The following is an 18077-nucleotide window of genomic DNA, read 5'->3' on the forward strand; positions in this document are numbered from 1 at the left end:
TGCTCCATAAGAAAAATGTTAATATATACCAGCAAACCCATCTTTACCTCACTTTATGATGATGGAATTCCCAATGGAGACCCTTTGCCCCTTTCCACAAAAATAGGGAAGTAATTTTATTTTCTCTGAAAATCATCAATCCTCCTACTAGGGCACATGGAAAGCAAAGAGTTGTGCCTTGAAGGGTACAAAATTCAGAGAGGAAGTATGCCACTCTGCACATACCCTTCTCTTTAATGCCACTTTCAGAAGGCAAAATTAATTTACACAACTCTGCAGCTGTTCAACCATTAGAGAATAATATACTTGTTAAATTGCATAAAGCCATCCTAAGATTAGTACTCAAATAAATTTGTAAAAATTAAAATCAAATTTAAAATTTGTTTAAAATACCTTACTCATTAAGGATTCTCCTTAAAAACTGTGTACAATGATACTCACTGCAGCATTATTTGTAACATAAAGACAAACATTATAAACAACTAAATATAAAGGAATGATAAAGTATGTCATATCCATATAATACAATTCTATGCACCTATTAGAAAGAAAGAAACAGAGCTTTGTACCAATGCAGAGCAATCTCTAAAGATACATTGTCAAATGGGAAAAGTAGGGTATGGAACAAGATGGGGACACTATCCAATTGCTAGTGTAAAAATTACCATATATACATATGCTGGCACAGGAATGAGAAATCTCACTGGAAGGACATACAAGAAACCTGTAACTGGTCACCCCTCAGGGAAGATCTTAGAAACAGAGGACTGGGTTGGGCCAAATTTTACTTATACTATCCAACTTTTTTTTCTTTTTAAGATTTTAAGTAATCTATACACCTTAACATGGGGCTCAATCTACAAAACCCTGAAATCAAGAGTCGCACATTCTTTGACTGAGCCAGCCAGGCACCCCTACACTATATAACTTTTTGTACTAAGATTTTTATCACACACAATAACCTATTAAAAATAGATGAACCTCTGACCCTCCCCCCTCTCATGTGCTCTCTCTCTCTCTCTTTCTGTCTCAAATAAAATCTTTAAAAAAAAAAATAGATGAACCCCTTAGATAAATATAAAATCCAGGTGGATCCATAAAGAAATACATCTCTAGAAAACATGAGGAACACTGGGGGAAAACAGTACATTTTTTTTGGCAAATCAAAGCATTGTCCCAAATATTGTCCTGGCTGAGCACTACAATCCACCTCTTTCCCATGAGCTCATTTTTACCAAATAAAGATTAGCTTTACTTAATTTGCATTGTTTTTATAAATTTCCATTCAGGACAAAAATCTAGCATGGTTTTAGTTGTATGGTTGAAATTTGACTGTTTTTTAAAAAATTAAATTTTACGGGTTCCTGGGTGGCTCAGTTGTTAAGCATCTGCCTTCGGCTCAGGTCATGATCCCAGGGTCCTGGGATGGAGCCCCGCGTCGGGCTCCCTGCTTGGTGGGAAGCCTGATTCTCCCTCTCCTACTCCCCCTGCTTGTGTTCCCTCTCTCACTGTGCCTCTCTCTGTCAAATAAATAAAATCTTTTTTTTAAAGATTTTATTTATTTATTCAAGAGAGAGAGAATGAGAGATAGAGAGCACAAGAGGGAAGAGGGTCAGAGGGAGAAGCAGACTCCCCGCCGAGCAGGGAGCCCGATGTGGGACTCGATCCCGGGACTCCAGGATCATGACCTGAGCCGAAGGCAGTTGCTTAACCAACTGAGCCACCCAGGCGCCCATAAATAAAATCTTTAAAAAATAAATAAAAAATAAATAAAAGTTCAATTTTATTTCACTCAATGGCAACATTCTTCTGTATATTTTGTTATCACTGTTGTTTCACTGGTAATTTGTTTTTTTGGGTTTTTTTTTTTAAAGATTTATTTATTTATTTGAGAGAGAGAGAGAAAGAGCATGCACACACCTGTGCGCACGAGGTGGTTGGGCGGGGTGGAGGGAGATGGAGAGAAGCTCCATGCTGAGTGTGGAGCCCAACATGGGGCTCGATCCCACGACCCTAAGATTATGACCTGAACTGAAATCAAGAGTTGGGACACTTGGGTGCGTGGGTGGCTCAGTTGGTTAAGCGACTGCCTTCGGCTCAGGTCATGATCCTGGAGTCCCGGGATCGAGTCCCGCATCGGGCTCCCTGCTGAGCAGGGAGTCGGCTTCTCCCTCTGACCCTCCTCCCTCTCATGCTCTCTCTCATTCTAATAAATAACTAAAATATTTAAAAAAAAAAAAAAAGAGAGTTGGACACTTAACCGACTGAGCCACAGAGGCACGGCTGCACTGGTAATTTGTTACAGTACTTTTATTTCCTTGCTATCTTATGACTCATCTGAAAATTCAAGAAATTTTAATATAAAGATTACTGAAGAAAACATTTATTACTTTTTAAAAAAATTTTTTAAAAAGATTTTATTTATTTGACAGGGAGAGACACAGTGAGAGAGGGAACACAAGCAGGGGGATTGGGAGAGGGAGAAGAAGACTCCCCACTGAACAAGGAGCCCAATGCAAGGCTCAATCCCAGGACCCTGGGATCATGACCTGAGCCAAAGGCAGCCACTTAACTGACTGAGCCACCCAGGTGCCCCACTTTTTATTTTTTTAAAAAAGATTTTATTTATTTGAGAAAGAGAGAAACAGACAGCAAGAGAGCACGAGCAGGGAGAGAGGGAGAAGCAGGCTCCCCCCACTGAGCAGGGAGCCCAATGCAGGGTTCCACCCCAGGACCCCGGGATCATGACCCAAGTTGAAGGCAGATGCTCAACTGACTGAGCCACCCAGGTGCCCCCAAAAAACATTTAATTAACCTTGTCAAGTTTCAAAAAACCAAAACTCTACATTCAAAATCTTAAATGACCAACTCATTTCTAACTAAATGTGAGATTTAATCCTCCATATAATCAGAGGATTAATTCTTTCCTCAACATAATAAAACCCGGGACAGAGAGGGCATGAATGCAAAGTGGGAATTTATGGTACACTTCAACAGAATAAAATAAAGAAATAAAAAGTTGTTGTCTAGGTGAGAATGGTGCGTGGAGCCCTGTGCTCATGGACAGCAATGCCCTGGCATGAACATGCTGATCTGACAGAGTACGATCAGAAAAGCGCACATCCTGGGGACATCTGGGTGGCTCAGTCGGTTAAGTGCCTGACTCTTGATTTTGGCTCAGGTCATGATCTTGGGGTTGTGGGACTGGGCCCTATGTCAGTCTCCGTACTTGGTGTGGAGTCTGCTTGAGATTCTCTCTCCCTCTGCCTCTGCCCCTCCCCCTGCTCTCTCTCTATCTCTCACACACATACATACACACATTCTCTCTCTCTTTCAAAATAAATGAATAAAAATCTTTAAAAAAAAAGGGCACATCTTTATTTAAATGGAAAAAAAAAAAAAAAAGAGAGAGAGAAAAGGACACATCCTGCTGGCCAATATTCCTCCAAAAACACTAGGTATGCAAGGAGGAGCTTCACTAACATTAATGAAATAGCTTCCTTTTTAAAGAGTTAGAAAAAACAGATATCCAATAAGAAAATAAAAAACATCAGTTATTCCACCATTCAGGGATAACCACCATGAAGGTTTTGATATAGATCCAATTTTTTCATGCAAATAAACCTATACATTTTATAAAAATGTAATTTTAAACTGTTTAGACATAAAATCTTAACATTTTATAGTTCTATTGCATGCTTTATTTGAAAGTTAAATGAAGTTAATCAAATGGACTATACTATGAAAAAAAATTACACACAGTAAAGATAGATCCCGACCTTATTCATTTCTATAAAATACATTCTAGATGAAACAGGAATTTATATTGGTGGTTGTGACAGTGCTAGAACACATAGGTGAATTATTATCTCATCCTTGGAGGCAAGAAGGCCTTTCTACACATTACACGAATACTTATGGAATTCTGTTTTACAACTAAAATCATAAATCTCAGAAATGATAAAAGGCCAATTTCTGTAACATACAAGAACTCTTACAAAAAGGATGAAAAACCAGATATGAAAATGGTAAATTCTATAAACAGGAGGTTCACAGAAAAAGAAATACAAGCCATCAGTTAACCTTGGCATCAGATTGAGCACCTTGAGCAGACTGAACAAAATGTAAAATTTTTAAATGAGGTCATTTTTTACTTCTCAGGGTAATAAAATATCACACGAAAAAAAGAGACACCCCAAATCTCACGACCTAATAATAATAACTAAGATACAAATTAATACCATTTTGTCTTAAGTGTTTGCCATCTTTTTTTTTTTTAAATATTTATTTATTTGAGTGAGAGAGTGAGAGCAAGCGTGCAAGCTGGGGGAGGGGCAAAGGGAGAGGGAGACAGAAGCAGACTCCCCACTGAGCGTGGAGCCCCATGTGAGGTTTGATCCTACAATCCTAAGATCAGACTTGAGCTGAAATCAAGAGTCGGACACTCAACCAACTGAGCCACCCATATGCTCCTCGCCATCTGCTTTTGAAGGCAGTGTTTTTTCCTCTATCTCTAATTCCTCTGTACCTTTCACAAGGCTAGCACTGTTTGTCAGAAAAAAATGGGAATAAATGAAATGTTTTCCAAAAGTAATCCATCAATTGACAATGCTACGAGCAACATATATATGTTTAAATGTACTTCTGTCACTCTTTTGCAATAGGCAAAACATAAGAAATCATGGTTCTTAAAAAAATAAAATAAAAAAATAGTAATAATAAAAGAAATAATGGCTCTTTTTTTTTCGTTTTAATTTTCAGTTCTATTATTGAAATCATTCTTAAAGGTAATGCTATATCATTCAGCCTAACTCCAAAAATAATATGAAGAAATTATGGTCAGGGCGCCTGGGTGGCTCAGTCATTAAGCATCTGCCTTCGGCTGAGGTCATGGTCCCAGGGTCCTGGGATTGAGCCCCACATGGGGCTCCCTGCTCCACGGGAGGCCTGCTTCTCCCTCTCCCACTCCCCCTGCTTGTGTTCCCTCTCTCGCTGTGTCACTCTCTGTCAAATAAATAAATAAAATCTTAAAAAAAAAAAAGAAATTATGGTCAAAATATATCAAATTTGTTGAAAGATAAATTTATAGACTTAAAGTCAGCGAACTCCAAGGCAAGAGTAAAAATGAAGAAAATCACACTCAGACTCATCATAGTCTAATTGGTGAAAAACAGAGACAATCTATAGATAGAAAAATGGCACCTCAGTACAATGACTATAAACTTCTAATCAGAAATAACAGAAGTTGAAGTTAATGCAGTGACCTCTTCAAAGAGCTGACTGAAAGGAAAACCAAACTCTACCAATCTAGAGTTCTGTTTTCAGTGAAAATATCCTAAGAATGAAGATGAAATAAAGACAATTGTAGATTTAAACAGATAAAAAAACCCAAAACCCTAGGAAAATTAAGACCTGTATTGTAAGAAATGTTGAAGGAAGAGCCTCAGAATGAAGGGAAATGATATCTTATGGAAACTAGCATCAGTCAGAAGTGGTAATTATGTGGCTAAATGTAAAAGATGGCCTTTTTTCTTTTAGGATTTTATTTTTAAGTAATCTCTACACCCAACGTGGGGCTCAAACTCACAACCCCAAGATCAAGGGTTGTATGCTCCACCAAGTCAGCCAGCCGGGCAAGCAAGAAGCAAATATTCTTAACAAAATACTAAAAATTTGAATCCAACAATTTATAAGAAAAGATAATACACTGTGACTAGCGGGGTTTATCACAAGATTGAAAGGTTGGTTTAACATTTGACATTCCATCAATATAATTCATAACATTAACAAAATAAAGATTAAAAATAACGTGCAATAGATGCTATACTAATTTTTTTTTTTAAGATTTTATTTATTTATTTGAGAGAGAGAGAATGAGAGATAGAGAGCATGAGAGGGAAGAGGGTCAGAGGGAGAAGCAGACTCCCTGCTGAGCAGGGAGCCCGATGCGGGACTCGATCCCAGGACTCCAGGATCATGACCTGAGCCGAAGGCAGTCGCTTAACCAACTGAGCCACTCAGGCACCCAATGCTATACTAATTTTTGTTTTAAAGATTTTATTTATTTATCTGACAAAGAGAGACACAAAGAGAGAGGGAACACAAGCAGGGGGTAGCGGGAGAAGGAGAAGCAGGCCTCCCGCCGAGCAGGGAGCCAAATGCAGAGATCAATCTCAGGATCCTGGGACCATGACCTGAGCCCAAGGCAGAAGCTTAAGGACTGAGCCACCCAGGCACCCCTAATTTTGTTTAGATACTCACTTTAAGTTTTCTAATTCCTGTTTTCTCAATGGAGAAGAAGGTGGAGCTGGAATGAATTTATCTCCATCATGGCTTTTACTGCTAAAATAAAGACAGACTCTAAATTATGAAGAGCAAATAAACAATTAAATATAAAATTGTTTCCCTACCCCCACTCCCATGCAATTTTTTATCCCAAAAATATACAAGAGCCAAAAACAACAAATGCAAAATGCTTAACCACTGTGCTAAAGCTATACTGTATTTCACTTTCTTCCCTCAAGTACACGGTGCTGTTTTTTAAAAATTTCTAATTGTAAACAATATCTCTACAAAGGAAATCACTCCTGTATTTTCACACATTTCTTGGTGTTCTGATTGCTTTTTATCAACTACAGTAAAACATAATCCCAATGGAGGAAAAAACAAAAAAAACCCCACAATTTTGTTTCATATTTTCTTTAATACATGTATTTCTATCATAATCAAGAAAAAAACGCTGGGATGAAAGACTTGAATTTAAAGGTGCCATGTGTAAAAACAACTTTATATATAATGGTGTTTTATTATTACGAAAAGCTCTCTTAATTTCTAGAGACTGGTTAATATTTAAGTTATACTAAAAAACTAGAAATTAATAGAAATATTCTGGAGGTTAATAGTTTATGGTATGTTAAGAGAAAAGGCATAGGTTAAGAAAAAAGGAGAAGTTTTAGGATTTAAGTATTTATTTTAATAAACATAAAAACAAAATGCTATCTCTGAGAGAGCAACAGGATTTCTTCACAACTATTCCTCCTATCTATGAAAAGTTGTTTCTTTCTACTTTTCTTAGGTTCTCTCCTCAGTCTTCACAGTATTTCTCTCTTCCAGAAATACTTAACATTCATACTTTCCTTTCTTATTATTCAAAACAGGGGATTTAGGAAAAATTCGGGCTTGAGATTTTAGGAATCATCTAAAGGCCAAAGAGGCTTACTAATGAAGTCCTGAGGGGTTTCACCAAAGAGGGCCAAAAGGATTACAAAAGGATCAGAATACCTGCAAGTTTCACTGCTTTCACTGCTCTCCGTGTTCCCACCTAATTGATTACTATTTTTAGACCCATTTTCCTGCTTTGGATCTTGCTGTTCTTCGGGTAACAGCAACAAGGCATTTCTGAGACAAATGGCTGCAAACTCCATACTGGCTACAGGAATGGCTGAAGACTGTCCATCACTTAAAAAACGAAAACAAATTAGCTAAGTAAATAACTTAAAAATAAATAAGGCTTTTCTATTATCAGGAATAAAACCAATATAATTGGAAATGAAAATTTGCTGACAGGTAGAAATTTGAAAATAAGCAGTTATAAGAGAATCGTAAAGAACCTAAATCCTAAATATTACACACAAAAATTTTAAAAGTATGAATAATACATAGCAAGTATACACATCATACAAGATGTATCTCTAGGAATGGGACTAAGGATGGAAACCAACTTGAAGGTTATCTGCAATGTCCTTGTTAATGTAACAGAAGAGTTATAGACAAGGAAAATTATAGCGAGGGCCAGGGCAAGTATAATAAGAATTGAAAAGAAAGAAGATTTTCACATCTGAGCCTTGTTTTGGTTGATCCTTGCTTTTGAAAATGCTTTATTTGTAAATTTGTCTTACAATTTTTTTGAGATTTTATATAACTTTCTATTGGTTCAAAAGGTGAAAAGTAGTAATAATTTTGAAATTGTAGGAAAATGATCCTTTATCTTAAATCTTAAAAAAAAATCTGCATTACAGTTGAAATAAATTAAGACCAAATATTGTGTGCCAGTTACTATTTTGAAACTTTGGGAGAACTTTTATTTATTTTTTAAAAAAGATTTTATTTCTTTATTTAATTGACAGAGAGAGAGAGACAGCGAGAGAGGGAACACAAGCAGGGGGAGTGGGAGAGGGAGAAGCAGGCTTCCCGCTGAGCAGGGAGCCCGATGCAGGGTTGGATACCAGGACCCTGGGATCACGACCTGAGCTGAAGGCAGTCGCTTAACCAACTGAGCCACCCAGGTGCCCCTGGGTTAACTTTTAAATGGTAGTGGAACATTTTTATTTTTTGGAAAAGAAAAAATACAATTTTCTTTTTTCTTTCTTTTTTTTTTTTTACAAAGCCTACTACTTTAGAAATAATAGCAACTCCAAATTGGGATCTTTATACAAGATAAAGATGTTCATACTTAAAAGTTACTCAACTGAAGGTTTACATATGACAGCTTTATAATGCTTTGGTTACTTTATGTATTAGTACTTTTCTCTCTAAATATTAAGAATTAGCTTTAGGGACTATAAGAAAATACCTAAATAAAAAGCATCAGTGATAAATTATATAAAAAAAGAAACATCAAGATGCCCTCTTCTGGACATTTTGAATAATGGTATTGAATAGACCAGGGTCTCAGGCCATCAACAGTTTCAGCACAAATGTAATTAAGTGAAATCTTATGTCAGATAATATTCACTGTGAACCTATACATAGGGATCTATTTGTTGAAGTAGCAATAAAACCTAGTTACAAAATGATTTCTCCTATAAAGTTATGTCTTAAAAATATTTTTATAAATAACATTATGTGAAATATTAAATATCTACAGTTTCTCTTTGCAAAATACTTACTTATATACAGTATTCTGTATGGACTGTGATGCCAGAACTATTTTACGATGATAGCCTTGACCCACAATAGACTGTACAATTCCTTTCTTACTCGGAAGGCCTTTAGTTTCTTGTTCAGCAGTCTACAAAATACAAATAATTTCTAATTAACTTAATGCAATTATAAGATAGGATGTGAAAAATGATCTAATACTTTTCCGGTTACTCCAAGGAAGTTCCTAAGATCCACTGATGTGGAGCGAAATATGCTCCATATTGAAGAGTAGTTAGTTAGTACATGGAGTGGGAAGTCTGTGATGGATGCTGTACTTTTATATGAACTTTGAGGTAATTCTAAGGAAAAAAGGCAATTCAAGAATGACTCAAACATTTATTTAGAATGATTTATTTAGAACATTCTACATCCTAGGGACCATGACGCATATTACAGGCGCTTTGACATCAGATTAAGGAAACATATAGAGCCCCAAAAACTCATGAAAAAGGGAAGCAGCTCTACTTTCTAAAACACATATAAAAGATGTGCTTCTTCATTGAAAGCATTAAATTGTCAACAACTTATAAACTCGGACAAGCTATATGTTAAAATTTACATGGGCACAATTCTTGCCTTCTAGAAAATTAAAACCCTAAAGCCCTGTAAAACATTACACTGAAAAGAGTAAAAGCTACTTACATATATATAGTATTTTAGGATATTTCACTAAGATGCATAATCTTACTACGGGAACTTGATGATGTCAACTACCTCTATCTTCCCTTTCACTCCAAGTCTGAGTTACCTGCAGGTGGATTCCCGAGTAGTCATATAAAGTCAGGCAGATTCTCATATGCAGAATAAACTTGAGCCAATCCATGAACTCACAGAGCTAAACTCTGCCCTGCAAAAAGTCCTTCTCTAAGCACAATGTTTCTGTACTGTTACTTAATTGCTCCTACTATAACTTCTATTTATGACTTCTAATAAAACAAAGATTCACTTGCATATTCATTTTAAACAGAAAATATTACATAGTGCTTAAAAAATACAACATGCCTGGGCGCCTGGGTGGCTTAGTCGTTAAGCGTCTACCTTCGGCTCAGGTCATGGTCCCAGGGTCCTGGGATTGAGCCCCACATCGGGCTCCTCACTCTGTGGGAAGCCTGCTTCTCCCTCTCCCACTCCCCCTGCTTGTGTTCCCTCTCTCGCTTTGTCTCTGTCAAATAAATAAATAAAACCTTAAAAAAAAAACCACAACATGCTTAAAAAATACAACAGAACTGCTCTGATTGAAAACTTTTTTTAAAGGTTTTATTTATTTATTTATTTGAGAGAGCGTGAGGGAGAGGGAGAGAATCTGAAGCAGACTCCACACAGAGCACAGAGCCCAGTGCAGGCCTCGATTCCACAACCGTGAGATCATGAACTGAGCGGAAAAGAAGAGTTGGACCCTTAACCAACTGAACCACCCAAGCGCCTCTCTGATTGGAAATTTTCTGTCAAGGATGCAGCCAAGCAACATTAATGAAAAATTACAGATAGTGGATATTCTGAACCACTACTGGGAAGGATTTCCATTCTGACTTCTTTTCCTAGTGGTGGTGATAAATTTATAGTGATTCATCCATACATTCTTTCCTGATCCTTAAGGTCACGCAAGCCGATCAATCAGATGGCTAGATGTGAAGATGCAACAGATGAAAACAAAAATGGAATGGAACTAAAAACCCACAATAATAAACTAATGCTTTCAATAATACACCAATAGCCAGAACGTGTGTCAGATCAGTCATGATGTAGAAGAATCATATGTAATTAAAATATTACTTTATAGTGCCATAACAGCAATAGCACTCAACATATTTGAATTTCAGAACTAAGAAAAATAAATGGTACATTTATATACATATATATATTTTTAAAGATTTATGTATTTGACAGAGAGAGACAGAGAGAGAGAGGGAACACAAGCAGGGGGAGTGGGAGAGGGAGAAGCAGGCTTCCTGTGGAGCAGGGAGCCCGATGCAGGGCCCCATCCCAGGACCCTGGAACCATGACCTGAGCCGAAGGCAGATGCTTAACGACTGAGCCACCCAGGCGCCCCACATTTATATATTTTAATAGCCTTCTCTTAAAATGCTTAAATACTCTCCCTGCAATTAAGTCTACATTTGATAATTAGGAGATTTCTCACATATTATATCTACCCAAGTAAGCGTAAGCTGTGCTTCTGACAAAAGCGGTCTGAAGCAACGTGCATCAGATAAACAGGACATAAATCATCTCCTTAGCATCACCAATTTAACAATTAAGTTCATTCTTTTTATTAAAAAATGAACTTATTGGGGGCATCTGGGTGGCTCAGTCATTAAGTGTCTGCCTTCGGCTCGGGTCATGATCCCAGGGTCCTGGGATCGAGGCCCACATCAGGCTCCCTGCTCAGCGGGAAGCCTGCTTCTCCCTTCCCACTCCCCCTGCTTGCGTTCCCTCTCTCGCTGTGTCTCTGTCAAATAAATAAAATCTTAAAAAAAAAAATCTTTAAAAGTAAATAAATTCATTTTTTTTTAAAGATTTTGATTTGTTTTTTGACAGAGAGAGACACAGCGAGAGAGGGAACACAAGCAGGGGGAGTGGGAGAGGGAGAAGCAGGCTTCCTGCTGAGCAGGGAGCCCTATGCGGGCCAATCCCAGGACCCTGGGATCATGACCTGAGCTCAAGGCACCCCAATAAAGAAATAAAATCTTTTTTAAAAAATTAGAAATTTGTACAAGAAAATGGAGGAATGGGGACTTCATAATAAAATCCACAGAATGAAAGACTATCCTAAAGGTACTATTTCTAAAAATAAGTAATTTGAAAAGAAAATATTAAACCTTACTGTATTTCTCTACTCCTAGGAAGATCTAATTCCCTGGTTTCCAATAACTGTCCAAATGAGAGGTCTCCAACACTTAAATTCATGATTGAATTAAAGAGAATAAACAATTTCTAGAGATTTTTTTTTTTTTAAAGATTTATTTATTTATTTGACAGAGAGAGAGAGATAGGAAGAGCAGGAACACAAGCAGGGGGAGTGGGAGAGGGAGAAGCAGGCTTCCCGCTGAGCAGGGAGCCCGATATGAGGCTCGATCCCAGGACCCTGGGATCATGACCCAAGCCAATGGCAGAGCCACCCAGGCGCCCCAATTTCTAGAGATTCTTGTTTTAAAAAAGTATAAATACCACCTAAAATTGTCAGTTAATTTAAGAATTATCCAATAAGGAAGTTCTCTTTTAGGGCACCTGGATGGTTCAGTTGGTTAAGCATCCTTCTAGGCTCAAGTCATGATTCTGGGGTCCTGGGATTGAGTCCCACATCGGGCTCCTTGCTCAGCAGGGAGCCTGCTTCTCCCTCTGCCTGCTATTCCCCCTGCTTGTGCTCTCTCTCAAATAAATGAAATCTTAAAAAAAAAAAAAAAAGAATGTTGTCCTTTTTTAAAAGGCAAATTACAATTATATAAATGATTAAAGCCCTTCAAAGATAGTTATATAAATGATTAAAGCCCTTCAAAGATAGCACTTATCTCTTTCCCCAGTGGTATACCCAAATCATGAACAACTTAAGTATCATGTGTGAAAACTGCCAGGCAAACATACTTCTAAATGCTAGTTTTTGCAGCTGCTTCTCAGAAAGTGCTGTTCCACAATAGGAGCAGCAAAAACATCTATATCACCTATGGCAGACAAACCCCAGGTGCCAGGCCTCCCAATCTCCACGCAGCCAAAGAGCGCAGCAAGGGTGGGGGGTGGGTAGGAAATGGGGTGATACAGGCATCTGGTAATTCTGATAGAACCTGTCTTTCTCCTACTCCCACTGAGCACTCCCCACTTGAGATTCCAAAGGCTTCTACCAACGACCACGTGCAGATGTTCTAGGCAAGGACACCCATGTAAACTGGCCTATTTCTCACAGTCACTGTGGACAAAGGTGTGAGAGAGACAGCTTGATAATCCATGAACTCTGAACCATTTACTGAATCAAAAGTAAAGCCCCTCCCACTGAAGGAAATGCAATGTTGTACAGTTCTTTCCACACTCATGGTCTTAGTCCTTCTCTAACCACTTGGTGCACATACCATTCTCAGGCCAGCAGATGATATGGCTCCCGCCCCAGCAGCTAGCAGACCACTGTTCCAACAGATATGACCCTCTCGTTGGCTTCACCTCTTTAATGTTTACTGCTGATACAGGGTGCTATACTTTAAGAACCAGAATGTTAATAAATGACTTTAAGAAACTAAATCTTTTGTCCAACTGTTAAAGAACAGACTATCTTTATAAATTCTGAGTTATAAAGAGAATGAGGTCTTGTGTGTTTTCAAGTATTTTCTGCTTTCTATGTAACAAGCTGGGGGGGAGTGTATAAGATACCCAAGGAGCACTCACCCCCTTATTTGCAGCAATGCAGCATTCAGCCAACCTTAGCCAGAGGCGGGGATTTGCATGATAAACCTGAACAGCTTCAATCAGACACTCAAAGGCAGCAAGAGGTCTTCCAATGTGAAGTAGCTGAATGCCACAGTTATATAGCAACTCATACCTCTTGTTGGTTAGTAATGTACACATGGGTCTTCCCGAAAATTTCTTGCCTAATGATACAAATTAGGTAAGAAAAAAATTAGATTAAAAATAACAGTTACACTGAAAACATTTATTCCACTAAATACTTAAATACTACTTTGTTTAATACCAAGGACCCCAGTGTGAAGTTTTGTGTTTTTTTAAAGATTTTATTTGACAGAGAGAGCACAAACAAGGGGAGCATCAGAGGGACAGGGAGAAGCAGACTCCCGACACAGAGCTGGATCCCAGGATTCAGGATCTTGACCTGAGCCAAATGCAAATGCTTAACTGACTGAGCCACCCAGGTGCTCCAGCCCAGTGTAAAGCTGTAATAGCTCTCTCCTAGTGATGATCTTCATCCTCAACCCCACAAATATTCTCCAGGTCATCTCAGTTGCTTGTGCTGGTGTGGCCAGAGATGTCTCTTCTCGTTTGCCAGCTCCCCAGGTAACAATGGTCCAGAAAAGCAAACAAAATAGATAGGACCCACTGACTCCTATGAATCTTTAACCACCTTTCCACCTTTTCAGAAGATTCACTTTTTTAACTTTCATTTTGGTTAGCCATTTTATTGTCATGTGCTTTATTAACCAGAAGTATTCAGCTAATGTTAGCAGAAGTTTGGGAACTTTACTATGAAAATAAAAATTAATATATTATACCTACAAAGACTATGGTTCACTCACCTATTCAAAGTTTCACAGTCTACAATAAGACTACTTATGATTTTGGATACACTTTTCACCAGTTTTTTTATGGTTAAAAAAGCTAAATAATTGCTTGATTTTAAGCATTCCAGGTCAAGGATCCATATCATATGAATATTAAAGTAAGAAACTTCAGGAATTTGCTCCAAGATTGTCAGATGCAAAAAAATAAAAAAATAAAAAAGATTGTCAGGTGCTGCCTATAACATCCCATGTGAAACCTTGGAAAGAAGCTATAATAAAAACTAGTTTAGGTGCACCTGGCTGGCTCAGTCGGTAAAGCATACAACTCTTAATTTCAGGGTTGTGAGTTCAAGCCCACATTGGGCATATAGCTTACTTAAAAAACAAAACAAAACAACAACAAAAAAACACCAAAAAAAACTAGTCGAGAAATCTTAGCAACATACTTTGCTTTGTAACATTACCATGTGTGATTACTGATTTTCAAATCCATGAAAAAGTAAATATAATTTAAATTTCTTTGGTAATTATTCCTACCACCTTGCTATTTGAAGTAGCCATATCTATCAAAAATCCCCGGAGTCAAACCCGTTGGTCAGGGTCAATGTTAATTGTAGGCAGGCACATATGGATGCATTTTGACCAGACACTTGATCACTATCTACCTATTTATTCTTTACCAAAAAAAAAAAAAAATTACTTTTTAAATTCCAGTATAATTTACTTACCTTGTTATATTAGTGTTAGGTATACAATATAGTGATTCAACAATTTTATACATTACTCAGTGCTCAGATGCTTGCTCTTTAAGATCATGCTCTCAAGTAGTAAAATATGAACTGTCCCCCAGCAATGGGCTCACCTGGATCAGTGCTGCCTGCACTGAGCTGTGCACAAACATTGTCATTCTCCTGTAGAGCCTTTTTAAAGTAGAAAATTCCCAAATTGTGCTTGCTCATGGCAAAATGGATGCAACCAAGATTATTCCAGAACATGCATCTCAAGCATTCACCTGACAAAAACACAAATAAATTTGTCCAAAAATGTTACTGTTGACATACGCCACACAAGAATTGGCAATGCAACAGCAATTCCACCTGGTCCTTACAGAAAAGTTTATAAGGCATCTGAAATTCAGGACATCTGAAAATTTTCTAAGTTCCTTTCCTTTTAAAATCTTTTATTAAAGGTGATAAACCCTAACCATTGATTTTGTTAGCCTGCTTAATCTTTTCTTCTGATTTTTAAATAATTGTAGACAATATAATAATGCAAAGGACAAAAGTATTTATTAGTAACATTATATGCACTGCATCCACACAACAAAATATTATGTAGAAACTGGAAAGAATCAGTATATATGGAAACATACTAAATGAGTAGCAAGAATACATTAAACAATATATAAAATCCTGCTTTTGCTTGTTTAAAGTCTTCACTGTTAGTTCACACTTCTTTAATTATCACTAAGGCTGAGCATCTATCTTCTCAAGCTTGTTAGCATTTTTTTTTAAAGATTTTATTTATTTATTTGAGAGAGAGAATGAGAGACAGAAATAGAAAAGCACGAGAGGGAAGAGGGTTAGAGGGAGAAGCAGACTCCCTGCTGAGCTGGGAGCCCAATGTGGGACTCGATCCTGGGACTCCAGGATCATGACCTGAGCCGAAGGCAGTCGCTCAACCAACTGAGCCACCAAGGCGCCCTTGTTAGGCATTTGTATTTCTTATCCTGTAATACACACACTGCTTCTTTCTGTTCTTTACCCATTTTTTTATTTGGTTACAGATGTTTTTCCTATTGGTTACCTGTTATTATGTTATAGAAACCTTCTGGCACATCTGTTTCAAATATTCCCCCCAAAGCCAGTGTGTCATCTGTCTTATGACCTGCTTCAGTGTGTATGTGTGTGAGTTTAATCATAAAAAGTTTTACATTTTTATGTGGTGAAATTTAATCATCTTTTCTAAAATCTATGGTTCTTGCATTTTGGATAAAATTTAATCAAGTCTCCCACCGCCCCCCAAATTAAAATATTCAAGTTTTCTTTAGCTGCTTTCAACCCTTCATTCCTCTGGGTTTTATTTTGGTGTAATGAAAGGAATCCAAGCTTTAGTTTTCTTCTTCTAAACTGCTTCCCAAATACTCCAAAACAATTCACTGATAGTTTGTCTTTTCCACAATGATATAAAATACCGGATCAGACTGACAAAATTAACACTCAGGATATTCAATGCTTAATACTAAAATCTAAAGATTTTCTTCTGATGTGTTTTTAAATTGAGCAATGGTATTTTAAAAAGACAAATAGTAGGCTTCTGGGGAAGACAGTAGGAAATACATTAAAATGTTTATTTAAAGGAGGCTACTTCTGGTAGTGGCATTGTGAACAATTTAAGAAACATTCTATTCCTGAATCTTTTCCAATAAGCATATTTCATCAGCAGCAAAAAATAATTTTACATGAGAAATAAAATATTTTTAAATTAATAACTGTAAAAAATTAGTACATAAAATATATAACTACTATATAAAAATCTTTCCCATTAGATCATCTTAACTGTTGAGTAGTCAACTATATGTCCTGCTCCTCACTCCACTGTAGAGCCTAAAAATATTGATTCTGAAATCTGTATCAAGACAATCCTAAGCAAAATTTTCTCAAAGGATACTGAAGTTTTAGTCCTAAAGATCATTTCAGTGTCTGGGTGTTATGGGACTCTGAGGGGAAATTATGACAATAAAAACAGCAAAAATGAAAATTTAGCACAATTAAAAATGGGTACTCAGAATAAACAGAATATCCAAGAGAACTGTAATGGAACAAATTGCTTTTCTCCACCTTTTACAACCCCACTTAACAGAACAGGTAAAGGGGGGAGGTGAGTATGCCTGCAGGTGTGCTTTTTTTTTTTAGATTTTCTTTATTTATTTGACAGGGAGAGAGAGAGAGAGAAAGAGCGCATGAGCACAACAAGGGGGAGCAGCAGGTAGAGGGAGAGGGAGAAGCCAACTTCCTGCTGATCAGAGAGCCCGCCTCCGGGCTTGATCCCAGGAATCTGGGATCACCACCTGAGCCAAAGGCAGCCGTTTAACCCACTAAGCCACCCAGGCGCCCCTGCAGGTGTGTTCTATCTTCGTATCTGGATAGAATCTAAAAGAAAGCATCCCCAAAAAACTTATTCATCCTTTGCATTTTAAGATTTTATTTATTTATGAGTGAGTGAGTGAGTGAGTGAGTGCGAGTGCATGTGAAGGGGGGCGAGAAGCAGAGGGGGGAAAAAAAATCTTAAGCAGACTCCACGCTGAGTGCAGAGCCCAACCTGGGGCTTAAACTCACAACACTGAGACCATGACCTGAGCTGAAACCAAGAGTCAGAGGCTTAACCAACTGAGCCACCCAGGTACCCCCATCTTTGCATTTTAAACTTGGGATAAATCATTTTCAATAGTTTGACTTCATTTCTTGAATAAATGGATTTTCCTCCTTTCTCCCCATAAAAAGCAATGATGTGAACTTAAAAGCCCCAAATTTTACCTTCCATTTTACCAACAGTATTAAGCAACTCATTAAAACTTAAAAAAAAAAAACTTTTTTTTAGACACGGAGAAGAGCAGAGGAAGAGACAGAATCTTAATTAAGCAGACTCCACACCCAGCACTGAGCTCGATGCAGGCCTCGATCTCATTACCCTGAGATCATGATCTGAACCAAAATCAAGAGATGGATGCTTAAACAGACGCTTAAACCTCATTAAAACTTTCTAGGGGCACCTGGGTGGCTCAGTCGTTAAGCGTCTGCCTTCAACTCAGGTCATGATCCTAGGGTCCTCGGATGGAGCCCTCCATTGGGCTCCCTGCTAAGCAGGAAGCCTGCTTCTCCCTCTCCCACTCCCCCTGCTTGTGTTCCTTCTCTCACTTTGTGTCTGTCAAGTAAA

The 18077-nt window shown here is 37.7% G+C and overlaps 1 protein-coding gene across 5 annotated transcripts in view; it reads right to left on the reverse strand.

Moving 5' to 3' along the window:
- CNOT10 (CCR4-NOT transcription complex subunit 10) overlaps positions 1 to 18077 on the reverse strand; it is a 77683-nt gene that overhangs the window by 21765 nt on the left and 37841 nt on the right. For 4 of the 5 annotated variants that reach the window (XM_027586740.1, XM_027586738.1, XM_027586736.1 and 1 more), the window contains exons 9-13: positions 15004 to 15153; positions 13294 to 13496; positions 8889 to 9010; positions 7282 to 7458; positions 6262 to 6342 (exon numbers count right to left, since the gene is read on the reverse strand). In XM_027586740.1, coding sequence (XP_027442541.1) covers positions 6262 to 6342; positions 7282 to 7458; positions 8889 to 9010; positions 13294 to 13496; positions 15004 to 15153 — 733 coding nt within the window. The remainder of the gene's footprint in view (positions 1 to 6261; positions 6343 to 7281; positions 7459 to 8888; positions 9011 to 13293; positions 13497 to 15003; positions 15154 to 18077) is intronic. The other variant, XM_027586737.1, reaches the window with a different exon arrangement.

Source organism: Zalophus californianus, chromosome 1 (genome assembly GCF_009762305.2).
Source record: "Zalophus californianus isolate mZalCal1 chromosome 1, mZalCal1.pri.v2, whole genome shotgun sequence".
NCBI classification, from domain to species: domain Eukaryota; kingdom Metazoa; phylum Chordata; class Mammalia; order Carnivora; family Otariidae; genus Zalophus; species Zalophus californianus.